Raw genomic sequence first — 12201 nt, 5'->3', positions numbered from 1 at the left:
TTCTCATTCATGCTATGCCTAGTGTAGGTAAGGAAAATGTGGCTCTAAGCCTACTAAAGTAGTAATAAAAACAGAGGGAGAAGGCACAGCAGCTCTTAACTGTCTCAGTCTAGAAGTTTCCCATGGCCGTTCTCTTCATAGTCCATTAGCTACAATTACGGCCCCAACCTGACTGCAAAGAACCTTGGGAAATGTAAGAACACACATATGTTTTAAGAGCACTAACTGTTCCTGCTACAATATCAATTTTAAAAATCTAGATGTGCACTAAGTTTGAACATCTTTGAACAGGTCAAGAAGACTTTGAACAGGATATACCACCAGAATCGTAAAGTTCATGAAAAGACTGTGCGCACTACTGCAGCTGCTATCATTTTAAATAACAATCCATCCTACATGGAAGTAAAAAACATTCTTCTTTCTATTGGGGAGCTTCCCAAAGAAATGAATAAATACATGCTCACTCTTGTTCAAGACATCCTACGTTTTGAAATGCCTGCAAGGTATGATAGAGTGCACCTGTCTCTCCGTTTATTTAAGCAAGCTTATTTTATTTGTTCAAGCTTATTTGTATATTGGTGTGGTACACATGTGGCTGATAATAATGGTGTGGTCATCATGCTAGTTTATGTTGCATAAAACCAAAGTTTGCCAAATTTCCCATGAGAACTATTTAGCGGGCCAGATAAAACAACTTCACTCTGGCACTATGATTTGAAACCCGGTGTATGATTGTTACTCTGGGTCTCCTGTTCAGTCTGTAAATATATATTGCCAAATGTTTGTAATGTTTTACAACCCAACTACATCTTTAATAGGATTGTTTTATAAACAGCATAACAAAGCGATGTAAATTCCCACCAAATGGTCTTCCATGTTAACTTTCCAAACGTTAGTGACCTAACATTGAAACCTCATCTATCACAGATCAAATGAATTTGCCATTTAAGTTAAATACCTTAAGCATGGCTCATGTTTGGGGACTCTTCAAGGTATGAAGAGTGGGATCAGCAGACTTCATCAGGCTCAGTAACTCTTACTGGATTCATTTTCCTTCCAGTTCCTGGGCCTCTTCCTCTTCATTCACTGATGTCTCCCTTCAAAGTGGGAGTTCCCCAGGGCTCTCTGCACTTCCTTACTGAAATGAGAGGGCTGAAAAAGAAATTTCCATTTCCCCTGAGTTATTTGCACGGCAGTATCCCCAGGAAAGATCAAATTTGAGTATTTTAAGTTGAAAAGGAAAACAGGTATGGGGGGGAGTGGGTGTTGGAAAATGGATAAAGAGAAAGGAAAAAAAATAAGGCAGTAAAAGAAAAAAGGTGTGAGAGGAGTGAGTAGACAGGAGAAAAGAGCAGGGACAGATAAGGAAGAAGAAGGAGCAGATGAGTGAGGGAGGAAGAAGCAGTCTATCTACAACCATGTGTTCCTAGTAGAATGGATTTGACTTCTATTTCTTTGTTTATTTTTATGAGACTCTGAGAAGGAGATCCTGAGTGGGTTTTCTGTCCTTGTCTTGTGAACCTAGTGATGCAGGGGATGGTAAAAGAGGAGGCTGTGGGGTAGAGAGCAGCAGGGAAAGGCGAGGAGACCATTGGAAACACTGAGGTTCAGATTCTCACGACCGGAATGGTTCTAGTTGGAAAGGACATCACAGGCCACTTTGCTTGGCTTCTCTCCAATGTGCGGGTCTAGTCTCCTAGCAGGGAAATCCAGTCTTTGCTTGCACCTGGCCAGTGGCAGGGGCTCACCTCCCCTGAGGGAACTTGTGTCATTATTCACAGTGTCACTAGGACTTCTTTGTGTAACTGAGAGCTTCCCATTGGCCCTATTTGCCCCAATCCTTGGAACAAAGCAGAGCAGGTCTAATCATTTCATCCACCCCCAGGCCCTTTGAATATTACAAAACAGATATCATGGTGTCCTCAGCCTTTCTCCAGGCTAAATCTTATCACCTAGTGATATTGGGTGGTGGGGGGCACCTATAGGGTCACCATTTCCACCTCTCAATAAGTTTCTACCTCAGGTCCAGATCCTAATTTCTTGAGTGGATTATTTTGATATTTTTTGTGGTGGTGTCATAATTTTATTATTCCTGATATGATTAGTGTTAAGTAGTCAAGATTGGAAAGATCTCAACAGTCCTTAGATAGTAGACAAGATAGAGGCATAGGGCAAGGTTTAAGACTTACTTTAGAGGAGATGATCATTTAAAAATGGGTTTTACTGAGATGTCTCTTTAATTGAAAACTACAGAAATAGAAAAAATTCCTGGAAATTAACTGTGATATGTCATCAGCCACTGGTATCATTAGAGAGTGTAGGAAAATATTTAAAGAAATATTGGGCAACTGCTCCACCATCCCCTGTCTGGTACAGCTTTCCTTGAAAGTATATACTATTTAATAATACAACCATAATGATTCATGGAATATGTATTTTCCACTCCTGAGGTGTGTCCATCAGTTAGTTTAAGCCATTCATAGCTGGGCATCCTCGTCTTGCTTTCATTTTGATACCAAACCAAATTTCAAATATCTGAGGAATGAAGGGGAAAGCCCTAACCCTGATGCTGGCCCTCCAGCTGGCACCTCCCCAGTCTTGGAGCAGCATGGGGAAAATTTGGCCCCTCTTTTTTCCACTGAGGATTTGTTTTTTTTTTCCAAATCTGACTTGGGAAGCAGCCATTACAATGCATGTGCTTTTTCCTTTTACGTGTTGCAGCAAAATGGTCCGTAGAGTTCTGAAGGAAATGGTTGCTCATAATTATGACCGCTTCTCCAAGAGTGGATCCTCTTCTGCCTATACTGGCTACATAGAACGTACGTAACCCAGAAAGGGGTTCTCCCTCTCTGCCCTTCCGCAAGTTGGTATCGTGGGAACTGTTACTAAACTACAAGAGTTGTTTTGTTTCGTTTCGTCATTAGGTACTCCCCATTCAGCATCTACTTACAGCCTTGACATTCTTTACTCTGGTTCTGGCATTCTAAGGAGAAGTAACCTGAACATCTTTCAGTACATTGGGAAGGCTCATCTTCACAGTAGCCAGGTAACTCATTTTCCATTAATTTTGCTTCATAAATATATAAGAAATTAGTCTGAAGTAAAATAAAAAACATACTGATGGTAACACTACAAAATGCATAAGTTAATGGTGGCTTCTGTTTTAGGTTGCTCACAGTTCCATCATTTGCAGGAAGCTATATGGTTTATAATGCCAGAGAAAGTTTCAAGCATGAACTTGAAACCTAAGTAATTTGATTTACTAGACTCGTTAAACATCCATGCGTCATTTCAAAGGCAAACATATTCACAAAGTTGAAACTGTGCTAATATTTTTCAGATATGTTTAAAAAATATTTTATTTTTATTCATAGATATATTCGTTAAAGCTCCACTTATCTAACTCTGGAATATATTTTCCTTCTCTGGTTGTTTCTTAATTTTTTTTAATGTTTATTTTTGGGAGAGAGAGAGAGAGACACAGAGCATAAGTGGGGGAGGGGCAGAGAGAGAGAGAGAGAGAGAGAGAGGGAGACAGAATCTGAAGCAGGCCGCAGGCTCTGAGCTGTCAGCGCAAAGCCCGACGCGGGGCTTGGACTCACTAGCTGTGAGATCATGACCTGAGCCACCCAGGCGCCTCCCTTCTCTTCCCTTTTCTGGTTGTGTCTATGAACAGATTGATTCCCCATAAGAACTTTGACTCTCTAAAGAGCCCATCTATATTTTTTAGTACCATTAGGAGAGAAAAGAATAAAGTGTAGGCATGTGATGACTGACTGAATTCCATCTCTTTAGTCTTACACAAAATTTGGTTATAATCTATAAAGTCTTCCTAATTATGAAATATACTTCTTTTTATGCATATCAAATTATAGCCTTCTAAATAAGCTCATTTAAGTTTTAAAAATGGTCCAGTCCTACACAAACTTGAGTTCTTATCAATATTATATTTTACACCCTTTGGTAGGACGCTAGTCAGAATACCTCTATCCTGAGGAATGTCCTTCTATCCTGAGGAATTGCCATCTGTTTTCTGATATGCATTCTGAAATGCCAAGCACCCACTGGGTATGGGGCTGGTACAGAGGACGGAGAATATGTAAGATTCCTATACATGGTGGAGATCTTGATGTGAGCCTCCATCATCTTTTCTTTCAGCTAGAGAGAAAAGTTTGATAGGAAGGGTGTGAGTCATGCCTTGGAGTGTTCCATATCCTCTTGTAGCAATAGCCTCAAGGCAATTGTCCCAGCATTTCTCCATCTCCTTCTTGGGGCTCTGCCAGACAGCTGATCCATTATGTATGACAGTCCTGGAGGGATTAAGAGTCTCAAGGATGACACCACAAAAAGGAAAGTTCATGGCATTGGCAGTCACACAGAAGGGGTTTGAGTTCTGCCTCTGCCATTTGAATTTTTTGTTTTTAGTTTTTGCCTCTACAAAATGGATCAATGGGTGTGGGAACTAAAGGAAGAAAATGAATTCACCTTATGTTCAGGCACAGAGGTGTGGTTTGTTTTGTTTGTTTTGTTTTGTTTTGTTTTTGTTTGCCTAGCTGCTGCAGATACCTCAGGTTTTGGAAAGTTCTAGCAATAGCTCAGGAGCCTCACCATCACTTACAGAATAGGCAAGGAGCTTAACGTCATGAATGTGATCTGCATTTCCCCTAGGTAGTCATCGAAGCCCAAGGCCTGGAGGCCTTGATTGCAGCCACTCCCGACGAGGGGGAGGAGAACCTTGACTCCTACGCAGGCATGTCAGCCATCCTCTTTGATGTTCAGCTCAGACCTGTCACTTTTTTCAACGGATACAGTGATTTGATGTCCAAAATGTTGTCGGCATCTGGTGACCCTATCAGTGTGGTGAAGGGACTTATTCTGTTGATAGATCATTCCCAGGTAATCCATTCATTCTGCAAATATTTATTGAATCCCTAGTGTGTTCTAGGCACATTTTAAATGTGCTCAGTGCTTGGAGAACACAAGACAAAGTTGCACCCATCTAGGAATTCACATTCTAAGCACCCACCCTAGTGGTATTGCCGCCCGCCCTTCATCCTTTTCCCCTTTGTTACAGGTAAGCAGGGTTTTCTCTCAACTTCATTAGCCCATGAAGACATCTCACTGTTGAGGCAAAAGAGGATATAGTCAATATAATATGAGTATAATAATGCCACATATATCTCAATAAAACTGAAAGAAAAAAAAGACAATACTGATGCTGACAGAAACAAAGAAATTAATGGAGAAAATAACCAAGGCTCTTTTTGTTGTTAATCAAAACTGTGTCATATGGCTATCTCTAGCTTCAAGGAAAACTGGTAAATGTAGTTTTTCAATGGGTGCATTGTCACTCCGAACAAATGAAGAGAAGGACAATGAACAGGATCTGTCATATCCCTTAATCCTCAAGGTCACATATGAAAAAACAAGTCTCAAATTATATCACAATTTTACATTGTGCATACCCATTGTAGTATTGATTCTGGCGAGATGAATTCTTAATGAATCTATGAAGAAGGCGTAAGAGTGCTGAGTAAGTGGTCCACATTTTAAGACACAGGAATAATTACGGTTCAACACCATCTGTGTGTATTCAACTACCTTTCAACAGTCTGATGGTCAGAATTGGGGTGTGAAACCTGATAAAAACAGTAATCTAGATCAGGCTCAGCAGACAGTTTATGTAAGAGGCAGAAAGCAAATATTTTAGGCTTTGTGGGACATATGGTCTCTGTTGCAACTACTCAACTCTGCCACTAGAGTGGAAACAGCCATCAGCAATATATTAACAAGTGAATGTGCTCCAACAAAATTTTATTTACAAAAACAGCAAGTGGGCCAGATTTGCCTGCAGGCCATAGTTTGCCAACTCCTGGTCTAGATTATCTTTTAAAGTTCTTCTGTTCATTAAGAGAGGGCACCTAAAGCATATTCTAAGGCAAGATCATCCTGTAGCTATTAAACGTAACCCAATGTCTGAATTTCAGATTGGAGTATTTGGCAGATCAAGGGTAACCATACAAATAGGCTCTTTGAGGCTCCCTGGCTCTGCAGAGCACTCCAGTAATGCCATCCCAGCTTCAGAGGCACATACCACTCTAGGTCAAGTGCTGACATTGAAGGAAATTTTGGCAGTGGATAGCCTGTCACAGCCACCAGGGCAGATGGAATTACTCTGTGCTTACTCTTGCTCTCTCTTTTCGTCTAATTGGATTACTCTTCAGAGAAGGCTGTCTGATAAAGTCAGCTTAATAGAGAGATCCTCTTTAGCCAGCAAAGACCATATTTTCCTGAATGGATGCAATGGTACATGTTGTCAAAATATTAGTGTTTGAACTGTAAGAAACACCTTTGGGGCCAAAGGTGCAAGATCAAAGGAGTCACACTAGCTACAAATGCAAAGCTTTAGTATCTTGTTCCTATAGTTCATAGACAATAATTTAAATAAATATGCATCCTGGGTCAAATAAGGACATAAACCTATGATCTTTTATCACAATATTTCTCAGAAGATGCTTTCTTGCACACCAGGAGACAAAAGAGAGATGATTTTGTGATAACCATGTGTGGTAATAGAAAAGAATCCGCCCTAGAGACAGTCTGGGTTTTATTCTGTCTCCACATGTGCCACCAAGCCTGAACCTCCTTTTTAATCTTCAAGATATAATGCCTACCATGGAAGATCAGTATGGGAATTAAGTGAGATACCAAATGTAGACCCTTGGGGACACAGTAGGTGCTCAAAACTGTTAGTTTCTCTTATTTTATACCCCCAAAAATTAGAACCACTGCACTATGTGGTTCAGTCCCTTTCCCAAAGAGAGAGTGGTTTGCTCTTCTACAGGGGTTAGTGCTCTGTCCTTCCACGGGGGCTCAGGAAAATTCCTCTGTGACTACAAATAAGAGTTCTTCCATGATCCCTTTGCATGAGAGAAATTGAATCTTCCAAGAAAGCCAGGGTACTCCCTAAAACCCAGACCACAATGGAAATGCTCTCTCCCCATAAAAGGCACAGCGTCTAAAAGCTGTGAAATGTTCTTTTCCATGGCACTTGGTGTGCTTTGATATCTACTTAATGTATGGCCAGTGGGAAAGCTAAAGTCCACATCAAAGACCTTTTTTTGATTGAGTGGACTAACAAGATTATAGCTTTCAAATTGGGAAGAGATCAAAAGATCCAAGGAAATACTTTTAAGACAGGGCACACAGTAGGATTCATTTGGGAATAATCACAACCACTGTGCAACTGCAGAACTCTGATATCTGATATTCTGTAGTTCATAGGCATAGGTTAAAATTTGGGCATAATTTTCTGGCTTTCCTAGGATAATTTGTGTTCCTTCATATTAGTTATGATATATGAGACAACCTCGTATCATACTACAACCACATTTTATTCTAGACTAAATGTAGCTGTTAAGTATTCTTAGGGCTCTCCTAATGTGTCCTGAGCTCTGTGTCAAGAATCTCATGCTTTCATCCAAGTGTCTTTTAGACTGAAAGTAGCTTCATGCCACAGTGAGACTTTTTTGATATACCTGGTTGTAAATGAAGGCCTTTGACTGAGATTTCTTGCCATGTTTTTCGGAAAGGGGGGAAGAATTCAAGGAGATCAATATGATCCTTTCTAGAAAGCGAAATCACGGCATTTATGGTTGGTGAAAGCATGGCTTCTTTGGTCTCAGTAGGGCAGTTACATAAGGAAGTTAGTCATGCTGGCAGTTACCGTGAATCTAAGATCTTTGGAGGGATATCAAAATTAAGGATATGGAGCCTTTTTTTCCAGAGCCATTATCATTTCCAACACTGTCTCCAGTCAATCTGATTGCAATCCAGCTGAAGAACTTTTAAGCCAACATCACCTCATTAATGTACTCAGAAAATGCAAGACTTAAATGTTGACAAACAACACAAAACAGTGGGCTTCAGACAACTGCAAAATTACTTAGGATGGACTACGTTTGTAAATGAGAAGTGTCCCTCTGGAATATGCTCTTAAGTTCATGTTGGACTTGTTTGTTAATTTGATGTCATTTCAAATGTCAAACAACAAGGTGTTAAGGCTTAGTTAGATTGCCTTGCCTTCCTTTCCCAGCTTTATCTAGGCAATTCCTGGAACTTGTATATTGCACCAGCAGTTTTTATTCTGCACTTACTTTGCCAGCATGACGCTGCAGCTGCCTATATTTGGCACAGCACATAGCTAGAGAGGTGCTGAAGGACCACAAGAGATCATCCAGCCCAACTTCTGACCCCCACCCCAAAGCCACAGCTGGATTTCGGGTGACAATGCTTTCATTTTCCCCATTCTGGTAGTTCTCAAATTTATGTGCATCAGAATCACGAGAGCTTATTAAAACCCACATTGCTTGGCCCCATCCTTAGAGTTTCTAATTCAGTAGGTATGGCACTTGCATTTCTAACAAGTTCCCAGATGTTGTTCCTAAGGGGAGCACACTTTGAGAACCTTTGCCTTTCCCAAAGTGAGGCAATGATTGAAAAACATCACCCATCTCAATTGGCACTGCACTTCTCTAGTATTTTAATAGACTAAATACTTGAGCAAATCAACAGTCTACTTCTAGTGATCAAGATTAGAATAATGTGTTTCCAAGCCTAGAGAAAGACTCCAACATTAGCATAGCCCAAATGGTATTATGTATAGCAGGAGGTTGAACATGCCTTTGGAAAGGGGTAGACTAAATTTGCTTATGATGATGACGACGATGATGATGATGATATATTTTTGCTTCTAGGAGCTTCAGTTGCAATCTGGACTAAAGGCCAATATGGATGTCCAGGGTGGCCTAGCTATTGACATTTCAGGTGCAATGGAGTTTAGCCTGTGGTATCGTGAGTCTAAAACCCGAGTGAAAACTCGGTAAGCATATGTATAATATTCTATGCAATGAACTGCAGAGATATGCTTTTGGAATTGTTTAGATCTCTGATTTTTCAAAAATCTGTATTTTCTATTTGTAATGACTAAACCATAGAGCAGGAAGAAACCATGGGAACTCATTCTTTCCATAGCTTCTTATGAGCCGGTTAGTTATCTAATCAACTCAGCCAACAATGGTCACACTTTTAAAGACGTCCACATACAGCATGCCCCATGGATGGGAAGTTCATTTTCTCTTAGTAGTCCACGTTAGTAGTTGACAATGCTCTCAGGAAATACTGTCTTGAAGCAAACATTTTAGTTTATCCCTCTTGTTGGGATTTTAAATGTTCCCTCCTTTGCTGTCTTCAGTGGAGAAAAATTAATAAGATGATCACTTGTGTGCAGAATCTATGTCTTAAATGGTAGGAGTCCTTAAGTTTTTCATTAGCGTTCATTTTTCTAAACAAAATGTCCTCAGCTCCTTTTGTTTTTCTAATGTAGGTGTCAAATCAAATGAAAGTATTGTATTTTGAGTAAAAGGTGATAAACTGAACCAGTGTGATAATCAAAAGAATGATTCTGTTTGTTGTAAAATCAAAGTAAAGAATATGGAAGTGCAATTGATTTTTACCTTTTTTGATATTTATTTATATTTTTAAGTTTATTTATTTTGAGAGAGACAGAGACAGCACAAGTGGGGGGAGAGGCAGAGAGAGAGAGGGAGACAGAGAATCCCAAGCAGGCTCCACACTGCCAACACAGAGCCCAGCGCAGGGCTTGAACTCATGAAACTGCAAGATCGTGGCGTAAGCTGAAACCTAGAGTCAAACACTTAACCTACTGAGCCACCCCAGCGCCCCCCTTTTTGATATTTATGAATATGGTGGGGCAGAAGTGAGATAGGAGTGATAAAATTAAATTTTTGATTTATGTTAAACTATGGCTAAAGGAATTGAGAAAAATCAAAAGGCAGCACATTTAATGTGAAAGGTGACCCACAGTGTTACTAAAAGGAACCGAAGAATGAGAAATAGAACGGGCCATCAGAGGGATCAGCGGTATAATTTAGGGCTTCCCAGTGAATTGGTCTTCTTTCTCCTTTTTCTGAAGTATTTTCTAGATAGAAGTTTCCCCAAATTTGACTGAATTGAATTCTTTGCAGAAACAAATCAACAACAGCAACACCAAAAATTATCTGGATTTTTAAAAAGGACACAGTATCCCTATGAATTTACCAGTATCCACATTGTAGCCAATCTATTTTCAATTTTTCATTTGTTCATTTAAAAAATATCTCTTAAGCCTCTGTTGAGTGTAAGATATTAGAAGGTATGATAAGGGATTCAGGGATTTAAATGATACCACCTCTGACCTACTTTTACACTGACAACAACAGCAGCAGGGACTTTAATTTGCACAGCAAACCTTGATAGTATCCTTCTATCAAAATAGCAGGAGCATAAACTCAGATTTAATTGTGGAGTAATTTCCACAATTTCATTTAAAGTCTACAATTAAATTAGAGTGATCCTAGAGGTAAGCCTTCTGCTTCTTCATCATCATCCAAGCCATGTTCCCCAGTCAACCCAATCTGCCTACTCAGTTCTCAAAGCGATTACTGGAGCACCCACCATATTTGTCCTTCCTAGGGCACGCCTGTACGTGCCCCACTCTAGGAATCGTTTTTTGTGACACAATATTTTTTTCAAATATCTTGGCAACCATAGATATAGAGACCCTTTGGAGACAGTAAACAAATGGAATTGAAATAGCTACACAGAAGCCCGCAGAGAGATAGTTACCAAGAGCATTGTTACGAATGTCAACTGTCTTTGTGAGTTTAGACTTCGTTTTAAGCTAGCTCAGGTGTTTCTGACTTCCTGAGAGAATCACATTCCAAGCATGTTTTTACCCTGGCCCTTGGTATGCCCATAGCAAACAGTAGTACCTGATAGACACTTCATCCCCAGATCTAGAACTGAAGTCTGTGGGAGGGCTCAGGGGAAGGGCAGAACTTCACTGCCTAATCCCTGAAACTAGCCAGGCCCTGATTACCAGCAGAACTCTGACCACATTTAGGTCACACGTTAGTGAGTTCAGACCCTATGAAATTATAGCTGTTGGTCCAAATCAGTTAAATGTGATATTAATGGTGTTTGTTTTACCTAAATCTTTAGGGTGGCTCTGGCAATAACTGGCAGCATCACTGTAGACTCCTCTTTTGTGAAAGCTGGCCTGGAGATCAGCACAGAAACAGAAACAGGCCTGGAATTTATCTCCACGGTGCAGTTTTCTCAGTACCCGTTCTTAGTTTGCATGCAGATGGACAAGGATGGAGCTCCACTTAGGTAAGAGGCCGCGCTCGTGGAATGTTCTCGGGCAGTCCCCATTTGGCCAGGAACTTAACAGCCAGTTTTGAGCATTTAGTTTCAGAAATTACAAGTAAATGATAAAAATACAGTGAAACATAAATTTCCTTTACATAATAAGAGAATAATTGATAAAGCTTTTAAAAAAAAAAAAGTCAGCTTCCAGGATACCAAGAAACTATAAGGACCAGTTCATTTGATTCTGGAGATAATATCATATTCTAGTCCAGAAATAATTTATCAAGGTAACAAAGGGATTTGATTCACTATAAGAGTTGCCATGTAGTTTCAGCAAAAATAGTGGATGTGTATTTACTGTCTGTTAACTTCACAACTGTTTCCTGGACAGAAAGTGCAAAACAAAACAGCTGGCAATCATTTAGCATGGGTTAAGAGCCCAAATTAATTCATAATTTTTAGGGAATTGTACCATAGCAACTTGACCTTGTTTAAGTTTTGGCTCAAGCTTGAGAGTTTGGGATTTTGAATAAAAAAAAAAAAATGCTTTCAGTAGAATTCTTAGTGTCTCAAATACTAAATATATGATTGTTCATGTAAGTTTCCTAGCACCTCTTCTACCCTATAGCATCTCATTTATACTGTGTCCTTTGACTCTTCTAATGGTCATTTGTAACAGTATTGCCACATGGAAGTAGAATGCTTTGGGTCTAGTTAGCGCTGACTCCTCTGTTAGTTGTAGAGGTCACCCTGACACACGTTATTAACCATGAAGGCACTTTGTATGTTTAAAACAGCAAGCCACATCTTCTATCATCTCCTTCAATAAGCAGGCCAGAGTTGAGCACCTTCTTTATTTTACTGAAATTTCATGACCCATATAAGGAATACATAAATGATGTAAATACAAAGATGAGTGGGTTGTATTTTTACAGATAAAAGATAGTAGATTATAATCAGAATATTAAGCTATTGTTAACCCACACTAAC

The 12201-nt window shown here is 39.7% G+C and overlaps 1 protein-coding gene across 2 annotated transcripts in view; it reads left to right on the top strand.

The window, feature by feature from the left end:
• Window positions 1-12201, top strand: part of MTTP (microsomal triglyceride transfer protein) — a 59585-nt gene that overhangs the window by 45469 nt on the left and 1915 nt on the right. For both annotated transcript variants that reach the window (XM_045056054.1, XM_019829170.3), the window contains exons 12-17: window positions 292-503; window positions 2722-2819; window positions 2925-3046; window positions 4669-4896; window positions 8757-8881; window positions 11062-11232. In XM_045056054.1, the coding sequence (XP_044911989.1) occupies window positions 292-503; window positions 2722-2819; window positions 2925-3046; window positions 4669-4896; window positions 8757-8881; window positions 11062-11232 (956 nt within the window). The remainder of the gene's footprint in view (window positions 1-291; window positions 504-2721; window positions 2820-2924; window positions 3047-4668; window positions 4897-8756; window positions 8882-11061; window positions 11233-12201) is intronic.

Source organism: Felis catus, chromosome B1 (genome assembly GCF_018350175.1).
Source record: "Felis catus isolate Fca126 chromosome B1, F.catus_Fca126_mat1.0, whole genome shotgun sequence".
NCBI lineage: Eukaryota > Metazoa > Chordata > Mammalia > Carnivora > Felidae > Felis > Felis catus.
The sequence above is the reverse complement of the archived record's forward strand: the minus strand, read 5'-3'. Positions and strand labels throughout refer to the sequence as shown.